This window comes from Bombyx mori, chromosome 1 (genome assembly GCF_030269925.1).
Source record: "Bombyx mori chromosome 1, ASM3026992v2".
In the NCBI taxonomy this organism is placed as follows: domain Eukaryota; kingdom Metazoa; phylum Arthropoda; class Insecta; order Lepidoptera; family Bombycidae; genus Bombyx; species Bombyx mori.
Window position 1 is genome coordinate 10,861,246 of NC_085107.1, and position 19,132 is coordinate 10,880,377.

General features: G+C 33.7%; 3 protein-coding genes across 10 annotated transcripts in view; 1 reads left to right on the forward strand and 2 right to left on the reverse strand.

Annotated features, from left to right (window-relative positions):
* Positions 1-16,218, forward strand: part of LOC101744185 (frequenin-2) — a 214,340-nt gene extending 198,122 nt beyond the window's left edge. For all 3 annotated transcript variants that reach the window (XM_038014407.2, XM_038014410.2, XM_038014403.2), the window contains 5 exons: positions 8,086-8,159; positions 8,730-8,819; positions 10,926-11,004; positions 11,635-11,723; positions 13,379-16,218. In XM_038014407.2, coding sequence (XP_037870335.1) covers positions 8,086-8,159; positions 8,730-8,819; positions 10,926-11,004; positions 11,635-11,723; positions 13,379-13,546 — 500 coding nt within the window. In that variant the 3' untranslated portion in view covers positions 13,547-16,218. The remainder of the gene's footprint in view (positions 1-8,085; positions 8,160-8,729; positions 8,820-10,925; positions 11,005-11,634; positions 11,724-13,378) is intronic.
* Positions 1,368-9,635, reverse strand: LOC105842168 (uncharacterized). Of its 6 annotated transcripts, none has more exons than XM_062669257.1 (4): positions 9,619-9,635; positions 2,292-2,394; positions 1,906-2,212; positions 1,368-1,830 (listed from the first exon to the last, which is right to left on the reverse strand). In XM_062669257.1, the coding sequence occupies exons 2-4, from the start codon at positions 2,304-2,306 to the stop codon at positions 1,811-1,813; spliced, it is 342 nt and encodes a 113-aa protein (XP_062525241.1). In that variant the 5' UTR covers positions 2,307-2,394; positions 9,619-9,635; the 3' UTR covers positions 1,368-1,810. The 6 variants fall into 6 exon arrangements, with proteins under 6 accessions (XP_062525241.1, XP_062525234.1, XP_062525242.1 ...); XM_062669250.1 differs by lacking the exons at positions 2,292-2,394; positions 9,619-9,635 and adding exons at positions 3,568-4,174; positions 4,705-5,392; XM_062669258.1 differs by lacking the exon at positions 9,619-9,635 and adding an exon at positions 4,705-5,329 and having other exon boundaries at positions 2,292-2,391.
* Positions 16,208-19,115, reverse strand: LOC119629241 (pyruvate dehydrogenase [acetyl-transferring]-phosphatase 1, mitochondrial). Its single transcript, XM_038014425.2, has 2 exons — positions 18,926-19,115; positions 16,208-18,829 (listed from the first exon to the last, which is right to left on the reverse strand). The coding sequence occupies exons 1-2, from the start codon at positions 19,082-19,084 to the stop codon at positions 17,843-17,845; spliced, it is 1,146 nt and encodes a 381-aa protein (XP_037870353.1). The 5' UTR covers positions 19,085-19,115; the 3' UTR covers positions 16,208-17,842.
* Positions 19,116-19,132: the final 17 nt, after the last annotated feature.

Genomic DNA, 19,132 nt, shown 5'->3' on the forward strand with positions numbered 1-19,132 from the left:
TATCGCGTATTTGTTCTTTATTACAATAAACACAAAGGGATTTCGTGATCGCGTAAATTAATTTAATCAAATTGAAAATAATTCTGGCATTATGAATAATTCAAATAAGGAGTACAATGAGAAGCTTTTGGTCCGAAACAATGCGACAAAAATATACATACATAATTATCTTTCGGCAAAAACCTGAAAAGTATACTAATTGGCGGATTAAAACGCAGTGTATGATCGTGCCACTTTTAACATTAGCATAAGTTAGCAGCGACTTTCAACATCAGCATCAAAACAATATTAGTCCATACGCCTCAAATCGATAAGGTAAAAAAAACTTGATAGGTGGGTGCCGCACGAACCGAAAGATCACTAGCGCGAAAAAAACGACTAAAGGTATGCCTTGCGTTGCTAACAGACACAAAAACGATGGTATTTAGAACAGCATTGTCACATGCAATGAAAAATTGATTATTTTTGATAATAGTTAGCTATCATCATGTTAGATAGATCCTGCTTCAGCACGTAGGCAATGCCCAAAACAAAAACTTACCCCTAAAAGGTCATGGTCTGTTTGGTGGTCTAGTACTGATATCATTCGTCACAGCTTCTTACCGAATAGCACCAGCTTTACTACGGATGTGTGCTGTGAGGACCTGGACACAATGATGGAGAAGCCCGCGGATCTCAGGCCAGTTTTGGTTAATCGATCGTTCCCGCTGCTCCTACACGACAATGTTTGACCTCACACAGCGCAAAAACGATCTCTAAACTAAAAGGGCTAGGGTTTAAGGTTTGGCGTCTTCCACCGTAACCACCAAACCTTGCGCTGACAAACTTCTACTTTTTCCAAAGTTTGAGTTGACAGGGAAAAAAATCAATATCCAAGAGGCGTTGTTTCCATGATCATTCATCATCATCATCATCATCATCATCATCATCATCAGCCTTTATCTGCCCACTGCTGAACATAGGTCTTCCCCAATGCCTTCCGCAGAATGTGGTCCTCCGCCTTCCGCATCCAACAACTTCCCGCCGTGCGCACTAAGTCGTCGGTCCACCTGGTTGGAGGACGCCCCACGCTCCTGGTATCCATACGTGGCCTCCATTCGAGGACTTTCCTCCCCCACCTGGCGTCGTATAATATTTTCTGTCAATCCAAAACATTTTACTACAACCTAAAAATTTATGACGTATACAGTACGTTCATTCTCATATCTCATTTTCTTTTCGAAGGCTGTATTGATGGGCAGGGGGGTGCCCTGACTATAATCCCTTATTAATTTGCGACGCCACACAACTAAATTCATAATTAACAAATTAACAAAAAATACGTCCCACACACACTCAAAGTTATGTGACAACAATGATAGCCAGTATAAGCATCGATCATTTATTTTAAAAAATCACACTAAAATTCACAAACTCCGATACTTTAAAGATTTTCTTATATTTATCTATCTATTTATAACATTAACCCAGAGACGCATAGTGCTCTAGGCTATAACAACCAGATCTGGGCTACCAGCATTCCAGAATATCGCTTAAAACTTGATAAAAATACAGTCTCCGTTTCATATTGTTACATTTTTAATAAATTTATAATCCGACGTTTCAACACTAGTTATCTGTTTTGGAAAGAAATATCTTAGTACAGCACGTAAAAACTTAAACCATACGCACAACCTCCCTAGGTATAGTGGTAGTTGTTATTTATAAACTTGTTTATAACGAGATGACAAATGTGTTGTAGGTTTTTCTGTCTACCATAATATATTTTCTTCGGTAGACGAACTTCTAGAGCTTCCGTTGTATTTTTTTATCATTCCAAAGCCCAGTTCGCTGTAAACATAAATTATTTAAGATAGATTATTGTGGGATTTAGTGTGGCATGCAGAGAGGAAATCTTAGTATTACCATTGCGGTGAGCATAATGGACGAGATATCTGTTATCGCGCTGACTCGTGCCCTCGGGCGGCCGCTCGGGGTTAAATGGTGAGTCTTGTCCTTTGGTTTTATGCCGTTTCAAGTAAAGATAATCTGAGTAGCTTATCGAGTATGATATGTCCTTTCCATGCTGCAGTGAGGGTTCGCCAACATGGCGTAACTGTGCCATATTCCCGTTAAGATTAATTGATTGAGGAAACCCGTATTGCGGAAAGGTCGTTTCCGGGACGTTATATTGATGACCTGTTTTTAGCGAAACCGCAACTACAACGAGCATCTGCAAACATAAGTATGATTTTAGTCTAATATACTGTTTATAAAAACAAATGATTTTGTGAATATCCAAAAATACGCACAACGTAAATCTTCATGTTGAGTTTTCCAAGAGCCACTACGGGAATGAATCCGATCGCACGTCTACAATATTCTTATAGATTTTTCTCTTGAGCGTTCAAACTGCTAATGTAATGGGTTCGCGTTTGCATAAAATATTTTACATTACAAGATGATATAAAGCTTTCGCTTCTACGATCACGAGCATATTGATGATGATGCAGCGGAAATTATACATCGTCGCATTAAACAGATAAGGATTTGATTTGAATTGTAAATGTTTATTTGCTTTCCTTACGTATTTATTGTCGAACGTTTTATCCTTAATATTTATTTATGTACACGCAGAAATCATAAATAATCATAAATAGTAAATAAACGATAAGTATTAAAGCAGATTCTTATCTGTAAGAAACATTTTCCACCAACAAAAGTATTATTAGTATAAAAATTAAAACTGATCAGTGTCAGTAGAGAATAATGTGCATATTAAAAATCGTATATGCATATGTATATATATACATATATACGCAAATATTCCTGGTCTGGATGTTATGACTCTGGAGCATTATACGTCTCTGAGGCTAAATATACTTATACACATACAAAATATGTGCTCACAGCTCATATATGCTAAATACTACAATAAATGAAGGACAATATAGCAGACTGCTTAAAAGATGGATGAAAATAAATTTTATTTTTCTTAGTCTTCAGTTCCAAACTTTTTTAAAGTAAAATTGAATGCAACATCCAACTATTAAGCAAAATCGCTAATCGCTTTCTGTTAGAATAACCGAATAGTCAAATATGTTACGTAATGAAGTCTTTCATTCATAAACAAAACTTGCATAATATGCTAATTATGTGTGACGGTCAAATTAATAACATCATTTTGTTTTGAACTAAAAACATAGCCTGATTACATAAAATTAAAAGTTACCTAGACTCATAAATTAAAGGAAATTTTTTGCTAGTTAGAACTTTAGTTGTTAAAAATGAGCAATAGAAATATTAATTATGTAATTATTAAAAATGTACTAAAAACAGTATAGCTATTACATAATTCCGTTCGCTTTTTGATAATTGATATAATACAGAAACAATATCTGAACACAAGTGTTAAATTTAAACTCCATTTAATAATAATAATAGCTAAGAACAAATCACACAGGGTCTTCCGACCCCAATTTAGGATCCCCTGTGTTATGTGGGTACCAGAGACTGAAAAACACACTTATATACGTTTAAATATATACATATATAGATAATGAACATCCAGACTAAGAGCAAACAAACCTGTTCATCGCACAATGTTTGCCCGATGTGAAAATCGAATGGACGACCCTCGTCGCAACTGTCAAGAACGCTAACTACTGCTACTGCACACCGAGTCATTAACCTTTTACTGTTTAGTTTCGCATTTATCATTTTAATACTTCTGATGTTTCGATTTAATGTATTTTTAATGCATAATATTAAAAAAAACAGCATTCTGTGCTCCTTCTCTATAAGTGAGGGACATTTCATACTCTTCCGTCCGCGCAATTATCGTAAAAAGTGGTACAAAGTTTTTGCTTCACGTATTAATATATAGATTTTATAAAAACACAATTGAGACAATGTGCAAAGGTAAGCGAAATTATTTATGAACTGTACAAATCATTATACATTTCACAGTACACAAATATAACTAGTGAAAACCCCGCGTTATATGGGGGAATACTTGTGTTATGCGAGAATACTCGTACAGCACGTTTCCTATAACGCAAAACCAATCTACCGTGTTATAGGAAGGATTACTGTAAATCAAATTATCATTAATATACCAAAAATTTCCGAGAAGGAAAGAAGGAGAAGGAAGTCTCGAAATGAAGATTAATGCGCTTATGGTACAACGATTTATCTAGGAATGGGCAAAAGTGGGAATTTCATTTAAACTACGTAGGAATTATTCTAACCCAACATATTATAGTATGCGAGTTGTTTTCACGAGCCACGGTGAAGCTCATTAGCGGTTGACATATAGGTAATTGAATTGACCGCTTGGTCATAATGCCACGAATATTATCAATAAAAACGTAATTTATCAATTGAGGTCATATTTGTTTTTCATAATTTAACTGCAGTAGATATAACAAAACAACAAATTAAATCTTTAAAATTTTAGTAGGACATAAAAAATAGTTGCAATTTCACTTGAAACTTAAGCCTTAACTGTCCAAGACAGTTTTCAATAGTTTTTCGACGACCAAAAGTATTGTATTAATGCCGTCAAAATGTTAGTGCAGGAATAGAATAAATTTACGAACAACTTTGAATGCATCAAAATTAAAAGACATAAAACAACAAAAGATCAATTTTAAAAAAAGATTCAAATTTCGTAAGACGTTCCTACTATGTGAGGCCGTCAGCGCAAAAGTGGCTTAATCTTACCATAGTTCGCATGGAGGCAATGATGTTTGAATTTACTTTTACACTGCTTTGTAGGCAAAAACAACACGCGCAAAAATTATTTTTACAAATCAATCTGTTATCTATGTGTGAAACTATGGGTAGGCCGGTTTTGCATCAAAATTTATTTATGTTTTAAATAAGTTGCAGTATAGTATGAGCACGAATATGAAAATTGCGGGCTAGGCTACTTCTGCGCTGACGGCCTCATATTTAAAACACAACTAATACTTGGATATTGAACGCGCCCGTGCAAAATATTATTCTAAAGATCCTAAAAACAAAAGTGAAAACCTGAAAACAATATATGTAATTTTCAATTTTCGTTCAACCCCTAAACAAACCAGCGTGAAATTGCGATTCAACCATGGCCCGCTAAGAAGCACTACTATCTACTAAAAGCATCAGAAATTTATTCCGAAATCGAATTTAATACTCCGTAAAATAACCGTTTGAAAGTCTTCACGTGTCAGTGAAAACACTGAATAATGTAGCAGGTTGAGAATACATTTCATGTTGCTACTAAAATCACTGCTAGTTTATCAAAGCTGGCACGTATTTTAATGATTGTTTATTATGAAACAATGTACATTTTTATTACATAATGCTATGCCTCATAATTATGGGAATATAATATTATTTGTGACCATTTTTAAGAACGGTCCACATTAGACTTTTGAAAAATAGTAACATAATTTAACGGAAAATTTATTATAAAATTTTTTCGTTTTCTGGTCGCTTTCTGACTTAAGAATGCAGACATGTCGTATTAAATTTTAGTAAATTCGTTTGCGTTCGTTTTGTGAATTTATGAAGTGTCCGATTTATCCATCCCTAGACTTAATAGACGAGACTAATATACTTAATAGACTAGACTAATAGATTTAATATCCCTAGACTTAATATTATTAATAGTAAGCATAGAAAAAGTCATTTTCAATTGATGCGCCTACAACGAACAATATTTAATGTTAATAGAAGATTTTTGGGTGTTTCCGATACTTTACGCTTTTCGAGGCCAAGGAGAGCTATAAAATTAATCTCGACCACTCTCAAGGACCTTTCTCTCGGCGATCATTACGCAAGTTGGAACAACGCCACTTTTGGGGCGCGGTAGCCAAATGGCAAAAACGAAACCTTTGTAATTTCTAAGCATGCGTTAGTTCGCCATTTTGGATTAATCCATCTATTGCTAGATTAATGATTTGGAATATATGAAGTTTGAACGTAAGATCGAAGTTGCAATTATTAATTTTACCTTAATGGTGCCCACTCAAGGGGTCACACTATACGACATACCACCAGTAATACTGTTTACAACCAGGTGTAAGCATTAGACAGGTTCTCGTCATCATACTCATACGTACATACGTACTACCAGACGACCTAACATAAATCATAACCGAACAGAATATTGTTTATAAGAACAACAGGCAGACAAAAATAGCTTAAAAGAATTATAGAACACCTTAATTGAAAAACATAAAAGTATACTAGGTACTATTATTTTACTAGCGTACTTTACTTGACTTTACTGTACTAGTACTAGCGTTGCTAGTGCTTTTCATAAAGACATTGGGAAAAGTCGGTGCGATAAACTATTTAAATCACTCGTAAGTGATTTAAATATACTATAAAACTATTTAAACTATATAAATAAATAAACTATATAAACTATTTTAATCACTAGTAAGCGATTTAAATAGTTTATCGCACGTAACGCAGAACGGTTTATCCGTTATTGATACAGTGATTTATTGATATTTTAGGTTTTAACTTCAAGAGCCTTAATACCACAGGGGAAGATACCATATTTGCTTTTATTTAATAACTATATGGCAATATTGAATAATTAAAACTACTTTTTCGATATCTCGTGTTTTTTCTTGTTATTTTATTTCCAAACTTTCAAATAATTAGATACATATGTATATGTACATACATGTTTGAATAAATAATAGACCAACCAACAAAACGTATGGCATGTTCATATTTATTATTTTACTACAGATAATAAACTGGAAAGAAGCCGTGGCTCAACATATTTTTATTTTTTTAAGTGAAACTTCTTTAGGCACGTTGAGAGTAAAATTTAACCAAATTCGTTACGGCTAGAGAGAAAAAATACCACGACTTAGGATGAGCGAGAGTGACAAAATAGACGGAGTGTCTCGCCAACCACTCGACCTTAGAGAGAGGGAGAAAGCGAGCTAAGTCGTTTCTCTTAAACACATTCTGTTTACGGGCATCGGCCACTCGATGGCTTGTTATTAGTTTCTCATTGCTCCTCTAGATGACAGTAACATATTAACTATCATATATTTTATTTTTAATAATAGGTTTAAAAATATATCTTTATTTTTTTGTATATAATTTAAAATAAATATAAATGGTTAAGAAGTCGTTTCTCTTATACACAGCATTCCCTATTACAAGTGAAATTTTATTAAAGATGGAAAATGAAGAAAACCACAATACACGCCGCAAAAAAGTTTCACTTCTTACACGTGCACCATTTTTTTTACACTTTAATGAGGGTCTTTATGTTAATCGTTATAGAATCCAAAACAGTTAGTCTGTTTTAATTTCTTATGTCTGTGTACATGCATAAAGTACTGGATGGATTTTGATGAAATTAACTATTTGAATACTTGATTCCCTTTGCTCAAAGATAGTTTAGATTAAATAAAGAAATCGTTTATTGCCTTATATAAATAGGTGAAATACAAAATTTGTAATAAAAATGAAGATAAAATAAATGATATGAAAAGTAAGATAAAGCTGGCTCAGCTAATTTTGTCCGACATAGTTATTTCGACAGTGTTGAGTCTCAATTCGTTTCCCTGTGGTGTTATGCGAGATATACCTAGAGTACGGTGCTCACAAATCGGAAACTTTTTATCCTGGTGAATGATATGACGCGAGTAATGCCGAGTCTTCTTCTATAACAAATAACAAATTCTGCTATAGTAAATATAACAGAGAATTTTCTGGATCGTGGTTTTATGTACCCAACGGATTTACAAATCAATTAAAGCTTACGGAGACACAAGAGAGTGACGCGAGAAACTCCTTGTCTTTTTTTATTATTTCTGATGTACAAATTTCAACTACAAACCATTTTTAGTACTTAATAATATTTTAATATGTTATGGAATATATCTCTTGATTAAAATACATTATTTTAAGACATTTTCACAACATGTTGTATATGTTTTCGATTAAGAATAAAGACAACTTTTTTTTTTGTATTGTCCTAATTGTAGGTCGTATCTATCGTTTTCGAGAACTTTCCACGTCATTATTAATTACCCAATAACAATATAAACTAGAAAAATAAGGAAATATTCTGATTTGTTTCAGTTACGGAAAAAGAAATTCGGCTTTGGCACAAAGGATTTCTGAAGGACTGCCCCAACGGTCTTCTGACTGAGCAGGTACTCGACTTTTAACTTCAATTTTATTTATTTATTATTATTATTATTTTACCTGATGATATTCGATAAATTATGTTTATTGTTAATGTATATAAGAAAGTGGTAATGATTTTGAAATCAAACGTAACAATGTCATAAAAAATATATTACAGCAGTTAAATAACGATAGAGATCATAGAACTAACTCAAAATGAATATTGTAAGGTAACGAGGCTTCAAGCATACGCCAAGAATATTTACATAAACAAAAAAGAAATCCATGTCCTAAAATAAACGAATAATAAAATCGCGTTTTTTGTACAACCGTTTTTGTATAATGGCTGCCCCCCACTCTTAAGACCGGAATGCACAGAAATAGTAGTAGTTTATTACTATACATAGATTTAAGCTCTAATTTAAACCTTTGACCCTGGCGCGACCTTCCTATTTTGCGTGAACAACAAAACAAACTAATGAACAGAAATCGATAACTCAATAGAACTAATTCATGGAAAAATTCGAAATCCACTTGTAATTGACGTCATTAAAATGCATGCATATTACATAAAGAAACCATTCTGTGTGTTTCAGGGCTTCATAAAGATCTACAAACAATTTTTCCCTCAAGGTGACCCGAGCAAGTTTGCGTCATTGGTGTTCAGAGTGTTTGACGAAAACAATGTGAGTATATTTGCTTACAAATCAATTCATTTCAATATTTTTGCATGATACGACCTAAATAATGTTTGCTGATTACATCTTATTGCGGACGTTGCTCGTTGCTTTAGGCTATGATGAAGAAAACGCTGATCTATATTTAGGTGCTGTTTAAATTTTACACAAAAGAAAAATCAATGAAGAAAACGGCATCTAACTTGAACTTTGAACACGGCGAAATGTGTTAATATCTTTCCAAATAAACCCTAGTTAGTGTAATTACCATACTCTTTGATTTGATTGAAATACTTGAAATCTAGGTATGATATGTCTTCAAAACAAAATTTGATGATAACTAAATAATATTTTTTAATATGTTGATCTGATTTTAAATCAAAAAAATCACAAAACCCTTTTTGTAGTATTAAGTTATTATTAACACGTGGTATTAATATTAGAAAATTATATTTTTACTAACTTTAATCATGTTTCGTAAAATAGTTTTCTTTAATGTAATATATGTATAATCTGATAAGTGGTAAAAATTTTGCCAGCCAACCAGATAGATACCCATATATCCCTTTCCACTTGCCGTGTCAAAATAACAATGAAAAGATAAACTTAGAATACAATTTGGTTAGTTCGCTAAAACTACAAATTCCTTTTTTTATGTAAAGAAATTTGTTTGACTATAGAAAAAATCATTCGATACCCATATTCGTACAGTCATAAATAATAACATCACAAAACAACAACACAAAATTTATAAATGTAATTATTTTACCAAGCAAAGCATGTATTGTACAAGGCATGCTGGACTTACAGTACTGTCCTTCGTATTTCGGTCGCGAATCAAATATTCGTTTGAGATTTAATGTTGAAAAATCCAAATCATTTATACTGAAACCTGAAACCATGCCTTACAGCGCCACATTTTTTTTCCTACCTAAGCTGATAGCCTTGAGAGGCTATATCAACGTAGTAACTAGTAGGTGAGCTCACGAGGCTCAAACCTGATGACGTTGCTAACACGAACCCTAGCAAGAGCCGTGCTTCGCAGAATCTACCACCGGATCGGAAACGCGACCCACTGAGAAGATCCGGCGAGAAAGTCAGTGGGCTGTGTCTGAGGGTTAATTTACTCGTGGAGCCCTTCGTCGCAAGCGACGGGTTCGACAAGGACGATGACCGGCCTTTTGCATCGGCCGTTAATGATAATTCAAAACGTTCACAAAAATCACATGTTCACAAATATCACATGTTATTTTGAGAAACATCAAATCTTTGTGAATCACCTGAGCTATTACAAGCTCCAGAAATAAGCAACACATCTGCACCCTGTCATATATTGTTGTATAATATGCATATTTTTTCAATGCTAAAACGTTTTTGTTGATTTGAATTTACTGAAATTTCCACCGATTCGAAAAGTTAAGTATGCGTCCTCTTCTCAATTAATTGACGAATGAAAATATTAGCATACTATTTTCATATCGAAATTAGTAATATGAAAGGGAAAGTAAAATTCACAACAAAACTGGTTGAATGGGATTTTTTTTAATTACTAAATAATAATTAATGTACCTAAATAAAATGAATGGTTATATTATCCTCTATGCGTTCCAAAGACATCCATCCGATTGTGACTAAATTTGGTATTTTAGTTGTTAGCACTGCAGAGAATCAAGCAAGAAATCTTTTCTTTTTAAGTTAAAGTTTGATTGTGATTCAGTTGAAACATTGTAGATTCGTTGTGACTAAATCATATTAGGCTTTCTGAAAGTACCATGAGTAGTGTTTTCACAAATCAGTGTTGTTCATACATTAAAGGCTACACAGTAATCAAAACGGAAAGTAGACTAGATCCTTATGAAATTTTGTGTGCCTATTTTAAACAAAGAGGAAATTAAAATCTCCTTTGTAAAAAATCATAAAATATAAGTTGGCTGCAATTTATATAAATAGCAATATGAAACAAGAATAGCCATGTATGAATCAATACTATAGAGAGGCAATTTATTAGCGCAAGCCACATTTTATCCAGCATATCTGCATGATAATTGTGAACTAACACTTGTATTAATAATAGCTCTGATAATACGAGTATAAAAAGTAGTGTCTCATTTACAGGACGGGTCGATTGAGTTCGAAGAATTCATACGGGCCCTATCGGTGACGTCACGGGGCAATCTAGACGAGAAACTTCACTGTGAGTATATAATTAATATTATTAGATTCTAAGTTACATTGAAGCAAAGGCAGGGTGAAGTGGAGACAGCTTGTGAGGGCCCTATGTACCAGCAGGGTACCCTAGAACTACTACTACTACTACTACTAAGTTACACTGTGCGTTGTTTTGCAGTTTTGAACTAATTGAAACCGCCCCTGAAATCGAAGATACGCAAAATTGTTCATTCCTGATATGGATAACACTAAAAATATTGCTCTAAATAAAGTGTTTCCAAGATAATACATTTAAAATTATCTGGCGCACTAAATCCACTTTTTCTGCTTCTCCTGGTTTTCAGGTCGTAGTATGCTTTTTAGTTTAATCGCGTTCCTCTCAAATGTACGCAATTTTGAAATTTACAATTTTTCAAATTAATTTAAGCAGATAAAAACTTCTTGGCTTGGAAATTTTTGGTACAACCGAGCGAAGCCACATTTCACTATTGGACAGACTTATGTTTTACAAAGTAGTAGGTACTAAGCTGAAAAAAGTGCGGTTTTGTGTACAAATATATTCACCTGCATCCAGTTACAGTGCCGATTTACAATATCAGGGCTCAGCGTATATTGGTTTAATTAAATAAATGCATTAAATAAACGTTAATTACAGGGGCTTTCCGTCTCTACGACGTGGACAATGACGGTTACATCACTCGGGATGAAATGTATAACATAGTCGACGCGATCTATCAAATGGTGGTATGTACCTACTTAAAATTTGGCTGGATCTGTTATAGAAGAAAAAAAATGTTATTATTAATAAATAAATGATTGTAAACATATATTTCAAAATCTTACTTAAAGCATATAACAATGGAATTCTTTATGAATATAGCTAAATGAAATACCTACACTCACTAGCTCCGCGCTCGCCAATTTTCGTATGTTCGTGGTATTAATCTAGAATCCACCACAAAAGAGTTTCAACGCGAACATTTTACGAGCTTCTTCCAAGACTCGAAACCTAAAAATTATTATCCAAGATGTTCACTACTGTAAATTAGTGTGTAATAATAGAAAATATAATCTATACTAATATACCTATATAAATCTCTGTGGTTTTTACGGATGTTCCGTATTAACTACTGAACCATGCATCCGATTGACTTGAAACTTGGTATCCATGTAGAAAATACATGTACTTAATGGATAGGCTAAAATTTATATGAGTGTTGAACTCTCTACACCAGTTGCGGGGGCGTTAATGATGAGAATCTTTATGGGGGTGAGAAATATTAATGTTAATTTTAAATGCCCAGCGAAGCGGACTGGTACAGCTAGTATTTAATATAATTAGTGTGAAATATCATTAGAATCACGCAATTCTATCAAATAAAAAAATTAAATTACGTAAAACTAACATTATTTCACACAATAAATAAAAACAAAAATAATAATAGGACTTCACTGCGGATGAAATGCGTGTATTTATTTATTTATCAAAAAAACCTACTATTATTTACCGTACATATCGACGCCCTCAATGCCCTGATAATTTTTTAATAATAAAATAATGTAAACATAGCACCTTCAGAAGATTGGTGTGAACGGTGTTATTAAACGGTGCAAACAATATTAAAATACATATATATAGAATTGTAGATCCAAATTTCGTGAGACTACATATCTGTGATGATCAAAACTACACGTTTTTTTTTATTGCTTAGATGGGTGGACGAGCTCACAGCCCTGGTATTAAGTGGTTACTGGAGCCCATAGATATCTACAACATAAATGCGCCACCCACCTTGAGATATAAGTTCTAAGGTCTCAGAATAGGTCCAACGGCTACCCCACCTTTCAAACCGAAACTCATTACTGCTTCACGGCAGAAATAGGCGGGGTGGTGGTCTTTACCCGAAATAATAAGCACAAAAGGTCCTACCACCTCGCTTTCTTTTTATTTTATGATTGAGGGATTACTGGTGGCCCGGAGGGCTTTCTAGTTTCACCGTAGCACGTCGTACTTTGTTTCCCTCCTGGCTGAGCTTTTGCTCGCCCACCTGTCATGGTGAAGCTGGAAAGGCCTCCGGGCCACCAGTAATCATTCAATCATAAAAAAAAAAACTTTGTTTCGCCATATCATTACGTTTCTACCATAGCTTAAGTACGAGACGCGTAACTCTTTCTCCTATCGCCGATTCACCATAGTATATATCTGAAATACCCTCTAGTCAATCTCACAAATAATCTTACAGCGAACATGTGGTGCGGACTCATCTGTATGTTTTTAGTTTTAGTTGCAATCATATAAAACTGATTGAAGATTCACAATTTGATTACTTTAGAATCAAAAACCGAGTTCTGAAAGGTTTGAGTTCAACTCCAAACTTATATTCAAATGCTCATTTCAGGGCCAGACCCCACAGCCTGAGGATGAGAACACTCCCCAGAAGCGCGTCGACAAGATCTTTGACCAGATGGACAAGAACCATGATGACAGGCTGACTCTTGAGGAATTCCGTGAGGGCAGCAAGGCCGACCCCCGCATTGTTCAGGCTCTGTCCCTTGGAGGCGATTAATCTATGGTCATTCTCTCGCCGGATTTCACATTTACATAGAGAGCCACTGCAATTACATAGCCGCGTTATAATAATATGTATTTTATTCAATTTAGTGTAGTGTTTTTATTTAGTTCAATGTAGTAGGGGATATTTTGAAATGTAATAAGAAATGTTTATGGTTCCTTTTATCTAGGACAGTTTCTTTTTCTAAAATATATAACCATATTTTAATTTCTAAATATGTATGTACTTTTTACGCGGATACTGTGTATTGTAGTAATGATTTGAAGTACCTAATATTTGCCAATATGTGATTCGTGATAATTTTTTTATGACCGAAACCTCGCCCTCCATTTCATGTTGGCAAATTTAACGTTGCTCTTTGTAAATGATGAATATGTTTCTGCTTTCGGGTCTGCTATTTATAGGTACGAAACGGTTGCAAATCAAACAAACTCTTGTCTTCGATTTGGACACAGCAAAGCTCACCCTGAGAGGAAAATTCGCGCGAGAGAACTTGACTACCCTTAGCCAAATCTACATACTCGTTAATAACGCACTACAGTTCAAGAAATAATACCCTATCGACGTTTTTAGAATATAGCACGTATTTCTATCACGTGTAACTTCTATAGTTCTGTAGATTGTTGTGAACCGTCGCTTAGGTCTCTTACTGGCGGCACCATTGCTATTATATCTTTACATAAGTAAACATCTTTAGTAAATGTAGATAGCGTTGCACGTTGATCGAATGTCAATACCACAGTTATTTAAATACTTTTCCTGTTGTTGTTGTTGTTACTTATATAGTTAGGTTTAAAATAATCACGCCCCACTTAGGTACATATAACAAAGTTCAAACATTGCATTCCATTTCAAACGACCATATAACGTTACAAGATAGAAACTTTACAGCGACTATTTGAAAAGGTTATCAAAATATCTTCGCTGATATTTTTTTCCGATGATAAATAACTGCTACATTTATATATAGCCCTTTAAAGGCTCACAATTTTCAATGTAACTGGAAAAATGTAATTTAAAAGCCACCTATTTTCGCAGTATATAAAGACAATGCCGCTTCTAATCCATGTTGATGATACAGTATTACCTCACGATCATCTAGAGATAAGCAACGGGGTAGTGTTTTTGATCTGAAACATAGTTTTCATAAGCAAGAAGTTTAAAATGCTTAAAAATAACTTACATAGTTATTAGGACTGTAGTGTGATCATGTAGATGGCTAAGTACTTTTTAACTTTTCAATATAGCACTGTTTACAAGAGTTCGAATCGCCGCCGTTTCGTCAGCACCCTACTTACATTACTAGCTATGATGTATCCATGTGGTCTGCCAAACCTAGTATACATACTCTTTGAATTACTTAATACTAATACTTTTCTCCATTGTTCAATGAGAACACTGAGAACATATATTTTGGAGAACTTTTGGATATTTCCGATAGCTACTCTTCAACATTTCTAGCCTATAAGTATCTTTCTATCTAATACGAAATATACGTACTGCTTGAATACTTCTTATGTTTTGCTTTAAACTAAATCTTCTTATGATATTTGTAATGGATTTCTATAACTTTTAAACTAATTCGTAAAAGGACTTCGTCCATTAATGATTTAAATTTAAGGATTAAAAACTATGAGTGGTTTTTAATCACGAGTCAATTTGTCTTTCATCGCGTTTTGTGGGCGTTGGGAGGAGTTTGGCGAACTAGATAGGACATACCGCGGGCTGTGCATTTTGTGTAGTATTAAGTAGCAGGTATTACGCCTGCTCGCAATCAATTTGCGGTGATCGGATATTTATAACGATGTTAAAAATTACCGAAAGCTCAAGAATGATTCTGATAAACGCAGATGATATTAAGTTACTACTCGAAGACGAATTGACGCTCTGTGAGAACAGAAGTTTTTTGAATAAGTTTCACATTCGACTAGTTTATTTTTATTTTTTATTGGCTCTATTTAATTATAAAACAAAATGAGCAACTTTGTAATGCGCTAATGTTAATAACATTCCGTATATTATATGTCTATAAAGATATCTTCATGTAACGTTTAAGTATTGTTACGAAACTACAACTGATGAATGTGAAGTGCGCATCCTAAACATTTCAGACGCCGAACGTCCAAAACGATTTAGTAACACCACTGAAATGCACTGGGTAATGCTAATTCAATTACCGTCTCGCCCAAACACCTTGAATATGAAGTCCGAAATGCCAAGGTGCCGATAATTGTTTTAAAGATGTTTACTTCATATTTACGTTGTTATTTATATAGTATTACTCGTTCAATATAATCATAAAGGAATTTTAATAGTAGTTCATTATGTAATCTACAGTGTTATCTTTTACTAATTCATCACTCGTTCACTAAACTTGTTTTCTCGACGTTCCAAAGTTACGATTGAAACACGACCTTTAAAATATACGAAAACAAAGCCTTTCGTATTAAAATTTACTGTAAAGTATAATTTAACACTTTACTAACAAAACTAAAGTTAAACTACAATCGAACGTTCTAGAATGCAAGTCGGTTCTTTGAACATTCAGTAATTACATAACACTGTTTTTATGTAAATACTTACTTCGCCTTCTTTACTAGACATTACAAATACTATTCACTTTTAACAATAATGGTGATTAATAAATAAAACAAGTTGAAATTCAATATTTGTATTCATTCGCGATTCCACATATTTGTTTAATAAAAAAGCAACATCATTAATTTATTGTAGTTCGTAAAGCACTTTGTTAAGTTTTTTTTTTTTTTTTCATTTTACAAAATATGAAATCGTAGCACAAATAAACTAGCGTGGACAGAAAATGGTAATTTAACAAAATATAAAAACTTTTATGTTTGAGCTAACAATCTTCAAAAGGCTTCAAATGTATAAATACATACAATAAGAGAAGAAAAACAAACAATAAATTATGAACATGGCAAACTGAAATTATAATTGAAAGACTAAGACATAATGAAAAATCCGCACCGCACTTCTAAATACATATTCTTACAACTTTTACATTGTAACTATTCTCATCTACAGTAATCAGTGGTTTAAAAACTAGCAACTTTTTTACGCAGCAAAACCTACAGGATTTTGTATCACATTCAATACTAAATGTTAATAATTGACATGAAGATACTAATATGTTACCGTAGCTTGGGGGAATCGGGACCCTTTCCAAATCCAACACAAATTTTCAATGGTTTTTCTTAGGGTAATACTAATAATATTGAGATTAAAATGGTTCCGGAGGGTTACATTTTTATATACGATGCGTTATTGTACATAGTTCATTACAAAATATACACAAAAATTGAAAAAACTAGCTTGACCCGATTCACCTTGGCTTTGGGGTGAATCAGGTTACATATGGGGACAATAGTTTTTCAGACTTTAGGTAATTAACTTTTTAATATCTTTAATGAGTTACAAAACTTTGATGACTAAATTAAACCATTTAATATTCTTAAACACTAAATAAAAGTCATTTTCAGTTCAACAAAGTTAAATCTCTAACAACCCCACATAAGTATTGTGATATCCCAAATTTGTCCCTATTCTACATCTAGTCCCTATTCCCCTCAATCTACTGTAAATGACATTTTAATGTTTCAATTAAATTTTGTTCATAGAAATGGACGCTAATGCACGTATTAACAAACTTTGTGTAATTATGTACGCAGATTTTGTCTCTTACTGTTATGTTTGAGTAGAAAAAGCACTGTAACCGCTACCTTAGCTGTGCCGCACCATGTTTATTCATAAAACCGTTATTGTTGATGACCTAATTCATTACGTACTAAACTTTTTTTCATTTTCTTCATAGTTTAAATACGTATTTTTCGCAGTAAAAGAATTATCATTATAATTATTAACTAATACATTGTACTAGTACATCAAATAGGGACTAATCATGAGATATACTCTGTGCTTCATGGTATAATCTATCACATATTAGTCAATTCTCTTTCTAAATTTGTGAGAAGACATTGGCAACTTGAAATAAGCACTGAGTCCTTTAATAAACGCCTCAAATGGCTCCAAAACAATATAACAAAGTAAATATATTAACTAAATAAAAACATAAAAACATCCACATTTGAACTAATACAACACTACGACACGACTAAGCATTACTACCATCATTGAACAATCATATCAAAATATCACACGAATAAAATACATCAAACACCAAAAAAACTTCACTAATCATGTAAATTGGCAACAAAAATTTAACGTTATAGAAGGCACGACTCGATCTTATTGTCACAATTTAAAACCCTCTCATGCGGGACATTGCCTTAAGAACTCTGAATCAAAATACATGACCGTAACGGTTATGTCATCTCGAAACATACGACTCACATCCGGGGATAAACTCAACAAATGTGCCAATCTGGAGTGGTCCACGCCGTATTCTGTACCACCTATTGCATGACGTATTAAATGTGTGGCTGCATTTCTATCCTTTGGCTTACTCTTCAAGCTTTCCTTCCTGTGAAGGAGTAATTCATTTATATCACCCAGCTGAATATTCTTTCTGGGCAATTTCAAAGGGTTAAAGAAAACTTTTCCCTTCATATGCTCGCCCACCAGCTTGACTGCCTGTAATGGCGTCATCATATCCCATAATCCATCCGAAGCCAGAATTAAAAATTTATCCCTTGTACTCAATCTATGGTAATATAAATCTGGTTTTGCCGTTAAATAAGGCGGTGTATGGTAATTTGCAGGTATAGCTTTTGGGCCAATTAAAGGTACTGCCACTTTCATTAAAATCTCTATAGGCCATTTATATCTATAATCTCCCAAACTACGTAAAGGAGCGAGTTCACCCAGTAATCTATCTCTGCGTATTACAGTTTTTCTCTCATTGTCAGGATGCTCATTCCAAATTCTTTTCAACTCATCGAAATTCTCGGAATTATGTTCTTTTGTTATTTTTTTCGCTATCCACTCTTTGTCTTCAGTCAAAATACCCAAAACAGCATTACAGTCGCCAACGTTCGCAATATGCAGATTAGGCCCATCCACATGTGTTACACAGGCCACTGCACCAGATAGTGCTACAGATAATGTCTGGGGATTTATCACCTGATTAAGTTTATATGGCTCAACTGCTTCCTTTGACAAATCTTGGTCAATTTTTATGATGGCTTGTTCCAAAGCTGTTGGTACGTTATAACCCTCATGTGGTAAATTAGCTAACTCTGCTAAGTATTGTCTAAAACTACGCTCATACAAAATTTTCAATTCCTGTAAAATTTCAACCTGTAAAGTTAACAACCTGTATTAATTAAAAATAATCTTACATAAAAGTATGGCTCATCTTGCTAATAAGATGGAAATAACGACAAAACCACTTACTCTATTATTAAAAGTGTCAACCAAAGCTTCTCGAGGATCCTGCTGAATGTACTTGTGCAATGTTTCTATGGGCAGAAGTGCGGCTGCTATGTAATCAACCAATCTCTTTGATATAACTTGGGCACAAGCAGGTCCACCATGACCATCGAACACCCCCATAATCAAACCTGCAGATACAAAGTTTATTTTATTATTTAATCAAAAAGT